A 15,405-nucleotide genomic window follows, 5' to 3' on the forward strand; every position below is an offset into this window, starting at 1 on the left:
ACAAAAAGAGTTTACATGTACTAATAGGTATGAAACAATAACAATGGTCCTTGGCGTGGGAGTGTCCATACTCTCGAATTGCTTAGGGAGTGGCTCAACAATCATTTTGTTCTTTTTTTTTCCTTGTTTTTTCTTGTGTTTTCCTCTCTCTCTCTCTTTTTTCTTTTTTTTTATACTCTCTTTTTTTTTCCTTTTTTGCAATACTTAATTTTTTTGTTTCAGAAGATTATCTCCAGCTCCATTATTAACCTATGAATTGCCGAACAATCAATAAAACTAAGAGCCATTGAAACAAAAAGAGTTTACATGTACTAAGAGGTATGAAACAATAACAAATAGATAGCCAAAAACCTTCCAAGACGGACACTTAAAGCAGAATGGATGGCTTCTTTGAGATGGTCCTTTGTAAGAGTGCAGGACTGCCATAACTAATTGCAGCTGATAACGTTTTCAGTTCGTAATCAATTGATGTTTCGAGAACTGGAGAAACTGAAGGATTTGCCTGTGATGCAATATAAATTCAGCATAGCATAAAATCATTATAATAATGACACTAGAAAAGAACGGACCTTCGGATATCAGATACTCCGCCAAATCCAGTAGCTCGTATTCCTTTCAGATACTGTGCAATTGCACCAGGAAGAATATTTGTTCCGACGATCTTGGAAACCTGCCTCAAAGCCCTCTATTTTAAACAATGGAAGTAGTAAAATACTACTGTAACATACAGTGGACGGAAATAATATCCAAAACGTAACCTGATTAAACAAGGGTCTGGAATAACAACATACCTTGACGTGGGATTTCCTTTTACTTATCGGAAGAGATCTTCAAAAGAGGACCCTTAGTACCTGAGACAGGGAAATAATACATTGAATATGATTTCTAGTGACGACAAAAGTAAGATGCTAACAACAAGTTCCTATGTAGAGACTATTATGAAGAAGTTTTTGAGAAAGAGCAAGTAATGAACCTGATTCTTGAGTTAGCTCATCGCCACACTAAAGTCTCGTCTTGTTATACGCGGCAAATGGCTTGTGCACTGAACCCTCTACCCCAAAATAAAAACCTAAACAAAAGTGCAAGTGTTGCCAGAAAATCCACCATTTCAATTAGCATAGATACTTTGAAATATTTCTAGGTAGAATTTAATATGAAGTTCTTTCTACAAAATCCTATAAACTTGGAAGCTTAAACATAACATGTGCTATTAGTCAGAATGTGCTATACCTTTTATGTTGGCAGGAAAACACAAACTCCGATCCATATACGTCATCAAAACCAGCCCTTCGTACTCGGGGTTAACCTCACAGCCCATGTCCTGCAAAAACAAGAAATTTCAGACATTGACTAAAAAAAACTCCTACCTTCTTGAGAGCTAATCTTTGTAAATTCAGAACTTCACTCGAGCAACCGACCTTTGGACTGACGACTCTCTACATTCAGTGCCACCGTGGAAGCTCTACTCTTCTCTGCAGTTTGATTCAAGTAAAAATTACAATCACCCTATAACCTAAATATAGGAATTGAAATAAAAAGTGGATATATAGATTACCCATTTCTCTGTTCTCGTCCTCGCGTTTCTGCTTCGGAGACGACCAGACCTAGCGTGGACGACCAAAAACACCTTTTCAACGAGAAGAAAAGCCCCAGGGGAGTTAAAAGAAGAACATTCAAATTCTAACAAGCTAGAACAAATAAAGAATTAAAAAAATTAAGTAAGGAACATATTTAAAAATGATTTCAAACTATGTATGATTTGTCTGGTCATTGCTCACCGAAAAAGAAGAGCAAACATGCTTCTCAAATGGAAGAAGCCATAAATTCTCTCGGCTACTGTCTGAACCTAAAGAATTATACATCAAACCAACGAGTTAGAATTAGACAAATGCAAGAATTGAACTAGGAGGTTATTGAGAACGCATTAGTTGTAATATCATACATCAGTTTCAGATTGTGCTCGCGCAGAGCGAGAGAGACTGGTCTCGATCGGCAGTGAGGAAGACTCGACGAAGGTGCGTGGGTTTCGTGTCGTGGCTGAAGTCGAAGAGCGTCTCGCAAAATACCTCCTGAAGAGGAAAAAAAATAGCATAGGTAAATAGAAGTGAATTTATAGCAGAATAGATTACAACACTTGATCGTGGTTGATTCTTGATTTAAACTGTCATAAAATTCTGATCAATCAAAGACAAGATCAACATTCTTTAGCATTGTAAGCCTTGACGACAGTGCTAGTCTCAAAAAAGCAAGATACGGCAGTTTTCGATCTAATTAAAAGATATAATATAACATCTTGAAACGATCGGGTGAATCGTGATTAGTAAAATAAGAAACATAAATCGTGGGATGATAAATCAGAAAATGGCCGTTTTAAGATCAGGAACCCAAACACACGAGAGCAAGTTCAACTACAAGATATTTCTCATAAAAAATGACGGAGAAAAAATTATGTACCTCTTCTAAGAATGAGGTCACACAGAGCGACTGGTCCTGATCGGCGGCGATAACCATCAATTTAGTATAAACAGCGAGCCACAGACCTCGTCTCCGATCTTTGACCTAGATAAAAGGAAACTACAATTTAATTAGATACGATAATCGACGCCCAAAGAGAACCCTAGGAAGAAATTAAAAGAAACCTAACAGTGGGAAATAGAGAAGAACTCGAACCACGTTGACGATGTTCTTCGTCGTCTATCTCCAGAGATGGATTTTCTTGCGATTGAGATGTTTTCCCTTCGGTTCAGACAGGCTAGGTATTTGGAGACAAGCTAGGAAAGTAGAGAATTCTCTCTCTCTCTAGAAACCCTCTTCCTTTTTTTTTTGTTCTCTCTCTCTCTTTCCTGAGGAGCGTATATATAGTCTCCGATGAAACTCTTTCCTAACGGTACAAAAGTTTCTTCCCTCAGTTTCCATTTCCCGATTTCTTAATCGGGTCATGCAAAATCCTCTGTTTCTCTCTCCTTCTTCCTACTTTCCTTTTTCTTGATTTCCTTGGCGCTTAGCAATTCATTTTGGCGCTCAAATTCCCTTGAAGAATATTTTGGGCCTTGGCCCGTTCCTAACAAGTGGACTGGGCTCATGGGCCCATTAGTGAAAACAAAGCAAGTAGGCTACACGCCACACCACTAGTATTCTTTACAATTAAAAGTTATAACATTTTTTAACATCTAAATAAATTATTAACTTATTCATTTTCCTTATAATCATTTTAATGATATTTCCCTTAATAAAATGTGTATTTTTTAAATTATTAAAGGACGCCACAGCTATAGTCAACACATATTTAATCTGAGTCGTCGACTTGGATGTATAAAATATGATAACCATGTATAAAAAATTATATTCATCTATAAAATGTATTCTATGAACCTCGTTCTATTAGACTTTCAATACTTGTTATATAGGAAACAAATTGATGCATCATTAGATATGCTGACAGACTATACATGTAATACATGGGTCCATGCGGCCATTACCACGTCATCCCTACATTTTTAACCACAAAAGTGTTACTTGTGGGAGTAGAGTTCGACTATTTTGACAAAATGACATTGAGCCGCTAAGCCCGGTAATTAAGAAATGCCGTATTGAAGAACGCCCCGTGATACGAATTGAAATTCAGAGGATAGCTGATTATCAACCGACTCACGACAATCGAAGACGCGCTCCATAAGAGCTCGAACTAGATTGTCGTAAAAAAAGAACGTGTGACACTTGCGAATAAAATCGGTTACAACTAAGGCACCACTCACCCCTCAAAGTCGGCCGAGCAAGAAAATCACAGCGATCGGCAAGCAGACCTGTCGGACAAGGCATCACCAATCCTTCAGGGCCACGAGATTCCAACTTTGCCATTAATTAATTTTCCATGTATTAAAATACGCAACAAAGTTGTTTGCTTGGTCTTCAAGTTGCACTTAGCATTTTTTAGAGAATAACACCTAGCTTTTTTTAGAGAATAACACGATTAACAGTTTATCGACTTCTAATTTAACATTGATTTTATAACATATCGAAATTCTTGTTTCTAATTTTTTTTTACAATCATACCCTTCTCTAGTGCATCAATCATCACTTGTGATCTTCGTCATCCCAACGTTCTCTAATGATAGCAAACTCCAACTTCGCAACAAACTCTGATGACAACGAATTTCGGTTTCACAAGCAACGATTTCCCACTACAACAAACAATGACTTTTCAATTATCTCCAGATTCATAATAATCTACTACAATGACGAGCTCCATCTTCGCAATGATCTCTAATTTGTACTATTTCGACAATGAAAACAAGCGAAATCTTGCAAAGCGCAAGCATTGGAGATTTGCTGGTTGTATATTGCATCCGATTTTGTAACGATTGAGTTATGAATGACTCAACTCACTATGCCATTTACAAGAGGCCGGGATGGAAATAACTAAACTCATTTTTTTCGTCGGGATAAGTTAAAAATAGCTTAACTCGTCGCAAGGTGTCGGTCGTGTTTGTTATATATTGAAAATATTTATATTGGCTAGGGGCATGTTCGTTGTGAGTCCAAAATGGTCTTTAAGCTAATTGACATAGTCCAACACCAATATAATTAGTCACATTTTTCAATCACACGGTGATTTTTTTTAGAATACAATTTTACTTATAAAAAAAAACTAGTCAAATAAGCCGTCGAAAGTTCAAGAATTGCTAAATAATCAATTTTTTGTAAATAATTACCTCAACTCATTTACGGTGCTAAAAAAGACAAAAATACCTAAAAACATTCCCGCCTATTTTTAGTTTTTTTTTTACCCTTTGAGTTCCGTAAATAAGTTTAGGTGGTTATAAAATTTACAAAAAAATGTTATACAAACCGTTACGAGTCAAATGGCTATATAACTAAAAGACCATTTTAACTATTTACTGAAAAATGTAAAATTTCGATTATTTTAGTAATAATTATTTCAAAAGGCTATTTTGTAATTTTTCAATGTAACGCATATATATATATATATATATATATAAAGAAATAAAAAAAAAAGTCGAATTCCACCACACGACGTCTCGCACTATATATTTACTTCCCTCCCCCTTTATTTATTGCTAGTTTTCGCACTTAGAAAAAAACTCACCATTGTCGGTTAAGCAAACAAGAAGTACACTTGCCTTCCTTAGCTTCTGATATGTGCACTGAACCATCTAACCAAACTATAAACCTACACAAAAGTGCAAGTGTTACCAGAAAATCCATCATTTCAATTAGCATAGATACTTTGAAAATATTTCTAGGTAGAATTTTATATGAAATTCTTTCTACGAAATCCTATTAACTTGGAAAGTTAAACATAACGTGCGCTATTAATCAAGAATGTGCTATACTTTTCTCCGCTCCATATACCTCATCAAAATCAGCTCTTCATACTCACGTGCACCTCACAGCCCATGTCCTGCAAAAACAAGAAATTACAGACAATCGGGTACGATAACTGTCAAAGGTAACAGAATTAAAACCACACTAGACACACATGACATAGGCAAAACAAACTCCTAGCGAGGTTTACTCTTCACTGCATTCAGTGCCACCGTGGAAGATCTACTCTTCTCTGCGATCTGATTCAAGTAAAATTCTAATCACCCTAGAAACTAAAAATAGGAATTGAAATAAAAAGTGGCCAAATAGATTAGCATATGTTCGTCGGAGAGAGCCCTCCACTGACACCTTCGACGGCGTCGTTCGTCTCGCTAGTAATTCATCATATGTTCGTCGTTTGTTCGTTCTCATCATTAAATTGATATATGTCGTTTTTTTTTATTCTCTGATCTCTGACTTGTGCTGCTAAATTAATTAGACCGGTGTTTTTTTTTTTTTTTTGGCAGTCAGTGTGAATGATGTAGAGGCTTTGCGCGAGTTGTTCAAGAAACTAAGCAGCTCAATCGTCGATGATGGTTTGATTCATAAGGTAGTTTGAAAAAAACGAGATTCTTCTTCATCCTTCTCCTCTTTTCCCTTGCCTCCCCTCCCCGTATCTCTTCTTTTATTTTCTTTCTTGGTGAGCTCTTTTTTTTATAATTTGAAAAAGTGAAGTGTAATGACGAAATCATTATTTTCAGGAATTTTACGTAGCAATAGTTCTCAGTCTCACTATAAATTGTGTGTTTTGAGATAAATGCGCTTGTTACTATTATAATATTCAAGTATATTTGTTGTCAAAATTTGATAGGACAATTAGATCGATAGTCTAATAACCTATATTCTTTTTTAAAATTAATTCAAGTTTCATGAAATTTTAAGTAGACACGTAAAAAGAGGTAAAACAGTTAATTCAATTAATTGAACAAATAATTTAATTAATTTCGACCTATAAATTATTTCTCTTAATTTGAATTAGATGTGTAAATTAAATAAAAGATTACAACAAATACTTTTAATTTCATTTGGCGAATAAATATGTGAGACAAGTTTTTGTCCCAATAATCTTGGGCTTTACTTACATAATATTGTCCATAACTTTAATTTTGTTGTGACTATAAAAAATGTGCCAATAATTTCATGACCATAAACTAAGTAATCAAATTACTATTAGCCATATAACAAACATGGTTCAACATTCTGTTGAAACCATAGAGAACATTGTTTCAAAATGTATCTTTCCTAAACTTGTATCATTAGATTTGGAAAAGACAAAAAATAAAATGGCTTTAACTACATGTCTATTTTCCTTTTCTCGTACTACTAATTTTTTTAATAAACATTATATGATCAATAGTCAATACAAATCTTCTTGGAGCACAAACAACGTTAATCTCAATTTTTTTGGATGAACGAAACTAAAAATAAAATAAAAAGTAATAAAAACAATCGTTTTTCTTGTTTCTTCTTCTCGTGGGACCCACAGCTCATTATAGTGGGACCCATTACTTTGTTTGGTCTCATCTGATCCGTTGATCAGACAACAAAATTTATTTTTGTTAACTAATTGGTGCATTTTTCATCACCAAATAATCAAATGGCTACTACCTATATCAAGCACGCATAGAGTCATCCACTCACATAAACAACTAATATTTCTTTAATCGAGGACGCGAATCCTTTTGCTAATTCCAAAATATACTAAGCTAAGCCGCGTCATTTAATAGCAGACACATCACCTTCTAATCCCTAGAAAAATTATCTTAGAATAAACTAAGCACCAAATAGACATATTTTTTTAAAGGTACTAAGTTACGGTTTTTTGTTCTCTCAAAATCATTATATATTACTTTTTTCTAGAGGTCATGGATCCTAGACTCTCGGCGTGACGTTAACATGATTTGAGAGAACGGATTACATTAAATCACTCTTTCTCCAACTTTTTTATTCTCTTCCCTCTTGATTCTCCCCCGTTTCTCATATTTTCATTCCCATCAATCATTTTCTCATTGTACATTTCTTATCTGATCAAGAAATTCTCAATGATGATCTTACGGTGTTCTGCTAATATCTCGTTGATGACACGAGTCCACAAGGGTAGGAGTTTTGCGAGGATAGAGCTTTTGGTCTCGACGAGGAGCGCTAGTGACCGGAGGCTGGGTGGCAACCAACTTTTGAGTGGGTTTTGGATTATGACGATCCATGTTTGGGACTTTCCTTTACATTTATTCTTAAATATTTTTTCCTATTGTTTTATGGTGGTTGGTGAACACTTTATTTTGTTGTTAAATTTTTCTTGGTTTGGTTTTTGATAAAAGATAGATTAGCTGTCATCCCCCATTTTGGTTTGAGTTCCTTGTTAGATTTTAGTTTATACATTATGGTCATCGAAACTCGGTTGAATGAATCTATTTATTAATTATTTTTGTACTTTGAAAGAATTTTATGTGTGCTCAATTTTTAATTTACTTTTTGTTATTTCATTTTTTGGAAGGTAGCGATTATTTAGATTTAGTGTTAGATTTACTTCGCCTTATGTTTTTTTATGTATCTTGTAAGATGTTATTTTATTGTATCTGAAGGTATTTTATCTTGTTTTTAATGGAAGTTTCGTGATTTTTCTTTATTAAAAAAAATCTTAGCAGAAGGATAAGGTGAATGTTATAGCCGTCAACTATTCAAAGATGTAACATGCAATCTTAAGTATATATACATTTTGATGTAACATGCAATCTTAAGTAACATATATATATATATATATATATATATATATATATATATATGTTACGTATATTATTCCAGCAATCTTTTAAAGGATAGTTATTGCATTTTTTGAACATTTCTCTTAAATACATATATATATATATATATATATATATATATAGAGAGAGAGAGAGAGTAAAAGAATATATACATTTTGTCAAAAAATAAATATATTAGACATATATATAATTAAACTTGTAAAGATATAATATATACATCGCCATAACCTTTTAAAACAAATATCATACATATATTAAGTATCATATATTTTACAAATTTAAAACTGAAGGTATATATATATATATATATATATATATATATATATGGGTTTTGTATATATATTTTAATATATTATGCCATATTTTTTCCGTTCGGTTTTTCGTCGGCTTGTCGATTTTCCATCGATAACGGCATATCAGTTGCCATTTTTCACTTTTTTCCGTTCAGTTTTCCGTCGATGTGTCGATTTTCCGTAAATTAAGAGGCTCGAAATGGCAACGAAAACGACATTTAAAACCTTGCAACAACGTAAGAAAAAACAGGCAAAACAAGTGGGACGCACAGCTCATTATAGTGGGACCCATTAATTTGTTTGGTCTCATATGATCTGTTGATCAAACTAAAAAATTATTCCTGTTAACTAATTGGTGCATTTTTCATCACCAAGTAATCAAATGGCTACTACCCATATCAAGCACACATAGAGCCATCCAATCACATAAATAACTAATATTTTTTTAATTGAGCACACAAATCCTTTTGTTAATTCCAAAATATATTAAGCTAAGCTGTGTAATTTAATAGCAGACACATCACCTTCTAATCCCTAGAAAAATTATCTTAGAATAAACTAAGCACAAAAGAGCCATATTTAAAAAAAAAAAAAAAAACAGGTACTAAGTTACGACTTTTTGTTCTCTAAAAAACAATATACGTTACTTTTTTTCTAAAGGTCTTGGATCCTAGACTCTCGACGTGACTTTAATATGATTTGAGAGAAGGGATTACATTAAATCACTATTTCTCCTACTTTTTTAGTCTCTTCCCCTCTCGATTCTCCTCCGTTTCTCATATTTTCCTTACCATCAATCGTCTTCTCATTGTACATTTCTTATTCGATCAAGAGATTCTTAATGGTGATTGTACGGTGTTCTGTAGTGGCTGGTATCTCGCCGATGACACGAGTCTTCATTAGATGATGATTGTTGGTTTCACCGACTTCATTAGATGATGATTGTTGGCGTCCAAAAGGGTAGGAATTTTACCAAGATGGAGCTTTTGGTCTCGACGAGGAGGCCAGTGACCAGAAGCTGGGTGACGACCAACTTTGAGTGGGTTTTGGATTATGACGATCCATGTTTGGTGGGACTTTCTTTTGCCTTTATTCTTAAATATTTTTTCTATTGTTTTATTGGTGTGTATTTCCAACTATATGGTGGTTGGTGAACACTTTATTTTGTTGTTAAATTTTTCTTGGTTTAGTTTTTGATAAAAAATAGATTAGCTGTTATCCCCCATCTTGATTTGAGTTCCTTGTTAGATTTTAGTCTATACCTTATGATCATCGAAACTCGATTGAATGAATCTACCTAGTAATTATTTTTGTACTTTGAAATAGTTTTGCGTGTGCTTAATTTTTAATTTGTTTTTCGTTCTTTCATTTTTTGGAAGGTAGCGATTATTTAGATTTAATGTTAGATTTAATTCGCCTTATGTTTTTTTATGTGTCTTGTAAGAAGTTATTTTATAGTATTCAAAGGTATTTTATCTTATTTTAATGGAAGTTTCGTGATTTTTCTTTATTAAAAAACAAACCTAAGCAGAAGGATAAGATGAATGTTATAGTCGCCTACTATACAAAGATGTAACAGGTAAGTTAATATACTCTCATGTAAAGATGTAACATGTAAGTTAATTACAACCTTCCAACTACTACAACCCATGACAAAAAATAAATAAATAAATCTCCATGGAAGCATTTTCTTTATATCCTAGAACAACTACAAAAGTGCCAAATTATTTGCATATTTTTAAGGCTGTATATAACTTTAATGCAGTAGCTCCTATTGTTAACCATCAGTATTGTAATATTTTATTACATTGAAGATAAGCATCATTGATAGTCTACAAACTTTTGAAAATGAACACTGGATAAATTATAAAAATGGATGAACTATTTTATACATTTACGAGCTTGTTTTAACAATTTTGTTCCCTCTCGAGACTTTTGTCAGTTATTTTCCTCAACTAGCTTTCAACCCAAAATGCAAACCAATGTGTAAAATTTCTAACCCAAAAGGAAAGCCAATATTAACTTTAATAAACTGTGTGTCTCTCTTTCTCAACATAGAAATTCAAAGCATGTGTTAGGTTGTGGAAATATTATATTTTGGCATTTAGTGATGGCATGACTTGAACCTAATGAATTTGATCGTTATCTTCTACATCAACTTTTCTCGCAAGAGGAAAATAAGACTGTATACCTTTTGATGCTTATAATTGAAAATAGACCTAAATTTTTTCTTTCTCCTTTTTCCTTTAAAAAATACTTTAAATGTTGAGTGGAAAAACACTCCCCTACACCGCCCCACTTGGAATAGATAAAGAAAGAAAGGAAGGAAAAGGAAAAAAAAAAAGAAAAAAAAAAGAAGATAAAATTAAATTAACTTTCAAAGTACAGAAATTTGAAAAAGATCCATAAATACAGAAGTACAAGTATAAAGAGAAAGAGAAGGATAAGAAAGAAAGAAAAAGATGCAAAGCACACCATTTTACGGTTTTACCCCATAATCAAGCTTTATCTACAATTCCATTTTGCACTCCAATTTCTTCATAAAGCGATTGAATTAAAATTTGATATTAATCAAGCATTGCTTCTGAAGGATCCGAGAGCTTTAATGGCACCTGCTCTGAGAATGAACTGATGGTAGAACGCAGCAATGGCAGCTCCAATGAAAGGTCCAACCCAGAAGATCCACTGAATAATATTTATTTACATAAAAAAAAATTATGTTTTAGAGGGACAAAAATGAACTTATTTAATTCATTAAAGCAAAGGTGGAATTATAATATGTGAGGGAATAATTAGTCGCTTACGTGGTCATCCCATGGCTTCTCTTTGTTGAACATCACGGCGGCTCCGAAACTCCTGGCCGGGTTGATTCCGGTGCCGGTGATCGGAATAGTGGCCAAATGAACCATGAACACAGCGAATCCAATAGGCAACGGTGCCAAAACCTAATTAAACCAAAATAAAAATAAATTAATTATCATACATTTTAGCCATAGCTAAAAAAAAAATGCGTACCTAGTTTGTTTATCATCAAAATAGCTGTAATTTATTTCAAAATCAAAAGTAAAAAAAATATTGACCAATATAAATAGAGGTAAATTTTGTATCTCTGGATATAATATGTGACACTATATTAATTATAGTGTCTATCAATTTCTTGGCTACTTATCCCAAATAAAATAAAATAAGATAAAACTTAGCTATTGTTAAAAAAAAAAAAATAGAACTTTTACTATTTTCTTAGTTAATTAGCTTAAACCCACACTTTTTTCTATAAATAAATTTAAAACTATGCAGCACTGAGGTGACTAATATGAATAAAAAAATTATTAGAGGGGCTAAATTGAAATTTCGTAAACGTAAAATAAAAGTTAAAAAGTAAATAATATTTATAAAGAAATAAAGAAAATAGAGGTACGTACTGGAACGTGGGAGTCACGCGCGCTTCGCTTGGGGTCGGTGGCGGAGAAGACGGTGTAGACGAGGACGAAGGTTCCGATGATCTCTGCGCCGAGTCCGGTGCCGATGTTGTAGCCGTCGGCGAGTGCGTTGGCTCCGCCGCCGTGGCGATTGTATAAAGATTTCTGTAACGCTTTGACGAGTCCACATCCACAGATAGCGCCGAGACACTGAGCCACCATGTAAAGCACCGCCCGAACCAGCGACACTTTCCGAGCCAGAAACAGCCCCAAAGTCACAGCCGGATTTATGTGCCCACCTATATCGCCACCACCGATTCTTTATTATTGTCGTACATATTAATTCTATTTCACATGTACACGTCGAGTTAATTGGTACATCTTTTCCATCATCTTCACATTCTTTTTTTTTTCTTTTTTTCTTTATACAACAAGTAAAGAAATTCATGACTCTAATTAAACTTCACACAGCGATTTTTAACCTAAATAGACGAGAATATTTTTAGGTACCGTAAATGTAAATAAAATGAGATGCCTATTTACAAAAAATTAATTATTTAGCGATTCTTAAATTTTCCGGTGACTTATTTGTCTTTATTTTTTTTTTTGGCTTTTCAGTACGTACCTTCGTATCTTATGATAAAATTAATAATTGAGCTCGCAAAATTTATTTATTTTACTAATTCTTAATTCTTTTATATATATATATATATGAAATTTCTGTATGTATATATTACAGTTTCTCATCTCATATATGTTATATAGAGACCATAAAAATATATATTTTACAAATTTGGTATATATGTATGTACTGACCGGAGATTCCGGCGGTGCAGTAGACGAGGACGAAGATCATGCCGCCGAAGGCCCAAGCGATGCCGAGGATTCCGACTCCGTTGCACTCGTTTCCTTCTCCTACGATTTGGCTCTTGTATCCGATGACTGTGAGAACCGTGACGTACAGAAACAGCATGGTCGCTATGAACTCGGCGATGATAGCTCTGTAAAATGACCACTTCGTGAGCTCATCCTTGTCGAACAGCGGCGCCGGAGGCGGGTCGTGGTAGTCCCGAGACCTGAACTCTCCGCCCTGATCAGCCCCTTCCACGTCATCCTTTGCCATTTTATTTTAATATATGTTTCTTTTCTTTTCTTAGAAGGAGAGAAAGAAAGAGAGAGTAGTACTGTGTGTTATGTGTAATTTGTGTGGAAGGAGTAGTGTTGTTTATGGGGGTATTTATTGGGTGTGTTGTGTAGTGAGGTTTTGTGATTATAAATTATAATGGTATTTAATTATTTGTTGTGTTTATTTTTGTTTTTGTTTTCTTTGGCCGACCATTAGCTTGATTTCGCTTGCATGGGTCCACCTCGTTTTTGGGGCACGACCTTCTTCAACGGCTAATTTCTCCTTAATTACTTTTCAAGGCCTAACAATATTTGGGCGGGTTTGTTTTGATTATGGAATGAAAAAAAATAAAAAAATTTGATGTGAGTTGTAAGATCGACAGAAGAAACACAGATGATTGTATTTGAGTTGGACAACTAGTGAGTGAGTATATATGTCTAGTCTAATTAAGGATAATAAAAAATGTTGTAACGACTTGAGTCATGGATTGGTCGATTATTGGTTTTCGTTAAAGTGAATGATTTGTTGTATTTTACTTCCCTTTTTTTTTCTTTTTTTTTTTCCTTTTTCCTTTAAATAGTTTAAAGTTTTTTTTTTCTTTTATTTGTGTAAAAACAAAAACCCCGAGATTCTTCTTCATCCTTCTCCTCTCTTCCATTGCCTTCCCTTCACTTCTTTTCTTTTCTTTCTTGGTAAGCTTTTTTTTATAATCCGAAAAAAGTGAAGTGCAATAACGAAATCATTATTTTCAAGGAATTTTATGTAACAATAGTTCTCAATGCAAATTGTGTGTTTTGAGATACATGTGCTTGTTACAATCACGCACCACACTTTGATACCTAATAGCACTATTATAATTTTCAAGTATATTTGTTGCCATAATTTCATTTGGCGAATAAATAAATGCAGCCAAGTTCTTTATCCCATTTAATGTTGGGCTTTTCTTAAACAATTTTGTCTATAATTTTAAGCAATAAAAAAACGTTGAATATGGACATTATAAAGATAATTTTGTGTGCGTACGCATTTTATTTTTTGTGACTATTAAAAATGTGCCAAATGAAACCGGATAACTTTTCTATTAATTTTTTGTGATGGAAATTTGTGGGTCCACATATATATATTTTATATTTGCACAAGCTTACCATATAATATATTTTCTCGAGTATAATCATTATAACTTGGGGTGAAAGCAAACCTTGCGTAATATAACCTTTATAAAAAGGAAATATGACTATGAAAATGGCAATAAAATGGAGAAAAAAAAGCGTTGTAGATTTGTAGTCAACAATAAATTATAAAATTTGAATGTAGCCACCTTTAGAAGATTAGTGCCAAATGAAGATTAGTAATTTTTACTCTATAATTTTTATAATTTTATCCTAAATTTATATAATATTTTTAAATTTGCTCCCCCTAATTTTTTTTTCAAATTTGTCCTCATTTATTAAAATTTTGAGCTCAGTCACTGCATACACGGTAAAATAGTCAGTTCATACAAATTGATACCCAAATTGACCACAAAAGAAGAAAAAAAAAACATATCTATCAAATTTTTAAAATTTATTGTTAGGGAAAAAAATAAAGTATGAGACAATCTACGGTACAAATGAAAGAAAACTTTGAAATTATGTTATGAGCATTAATATAGTATCCAAAAATTTCAACGTGGGTCCATGGAACATGCAAATTAACAATGTGCTCTGTAGGCACGGTAGCAATGTATAGCAGAACACCACCACCAACGTATACATTGATCATTAAATAAGAAGGAATATAATCCACTATAATTATTTTATTATAAAGAAAACTAAAGACCCACAGCTTTCCAGGGAAACAAGAAACGTATTAAAAAATTCTGAAAGAAGAAATTCATTAAGCTTATTATTAGTGCAATTGTATCTTACATTATCTTTCGGATAATGACATATATAATAAGGCTAACACAAGCATAAGCTTCATTCAAGTAGAAAATTAAAATAATATGTTTATAGACTATAGGTAATAGCGTTGTCATTTTGTTGGCTGATGAATTTTTGCCAGATGAACTTATCTGTATTCTATACCTAATATCAAACTTTGGTTTTGAAACTTTGTATGGAGTTGTTGCCATTTTGAGTCGTCACTTCAATTATAAGGCTCTTCTCATATTGTCTTTAACATTTGTTTATATCATTGTATAACTGTGTGGTTTATTGATTAATAATTAGCATTATCATTTCCAGATTAATTATGGATATAATGATTCCAATCTGGTCTATTGTTTTCATTATCAAACACAGCTATAGAACGCCGGGATGCCCAAACAGATAGATACCTATATGTGTATCTAAACACATGGCATAAATCTTAAAAAAAAAAAAAAAAAACACCAGATAATCAAACCTAATTTGAGTGGCTTTTCTTTTATGTGAGAAAAA

The 15,405-nt window shown here is 33.2% G+C and overlaps 1 protein-coding gene and 1 long non-coding RNA gene across 5 annotated transcripts; both read right to left on the reverse strand.

Moving 5' to 3' along the window:
• Positions 1-48: 48 nt before the first annotated feature.
• On the reverse strand, positions 49-3,013 carry LOC149382093 (uncharacterized). 4 transcript variants are annotated; one of them, XR_016293883.1, is made up of 12 exons: positions 2,671-3,013; positions 2,455-2,559; positions 1,943-2,069; positions 1,779-1,846; positions 1,556-1,627; positions 1,419-1,472; positions 1,231-1,321; positions 974-1,069; positions 792-851; positions 570-670; positions 352-502; positions 49-249 (listed from the first exon to the last, which is right to left on the reverse strand). It is a non-coding gene; the product is annotated as an uncharacterized LOC149382093 (long non-coding RNA). The 4 variants fall into 4 exon arrangements; XR_016293886.1 differs by having other exon boundaries at positions 2,455-2,574; XR_016293884.1 differs by having other exon boundaries at positions 2,645-3,013.
• Positions 3,014-10,783: 7,770 nt separating this feature from the next.
• On the reverse strand, positions 10,784-13,087 carry PIP2;4 (plasma membrane intrinsic protein 2;4). Its single transcript, XM_089630237.1, has 4 exons — positions 12,676-13,087; positions 11,863-12,158; positions 11,245-11,385; positions 10,784-11,125 (listed from the first exon to the last, which is right to left on the reverse strand). Exons 1-4 carry the CDS (start codon positions 12,980-12,982, stop codon positions 11,012-11,014), a joined length of 858 nt encoding a protein of 285 aa, XP_089486363.1. The 5' UTR covers positions 12,983-13,087; the 3' UTR covers positions 10,784-11,011.
• Between the last annotated feature and the right edge of the window lie 2,318 nt (positions 13,088-15,405).

This window comes from Urtica dioica, chromosome 11 (assembly GCF_054948205.1).
Source record: "Urtica dioica subsp. dioica isolate 48M chromosome 11, U.dioica_male_clone48M_v1_H2, whole genome shotgun sequence".
In the NCBI taxonomy this organism is placed as follows: Eukaryota; Viridiplantae; Streptophyta; class Magnoliopsida; order Rosales; family Urticaceae; genus Urtica; species Urtica dioica.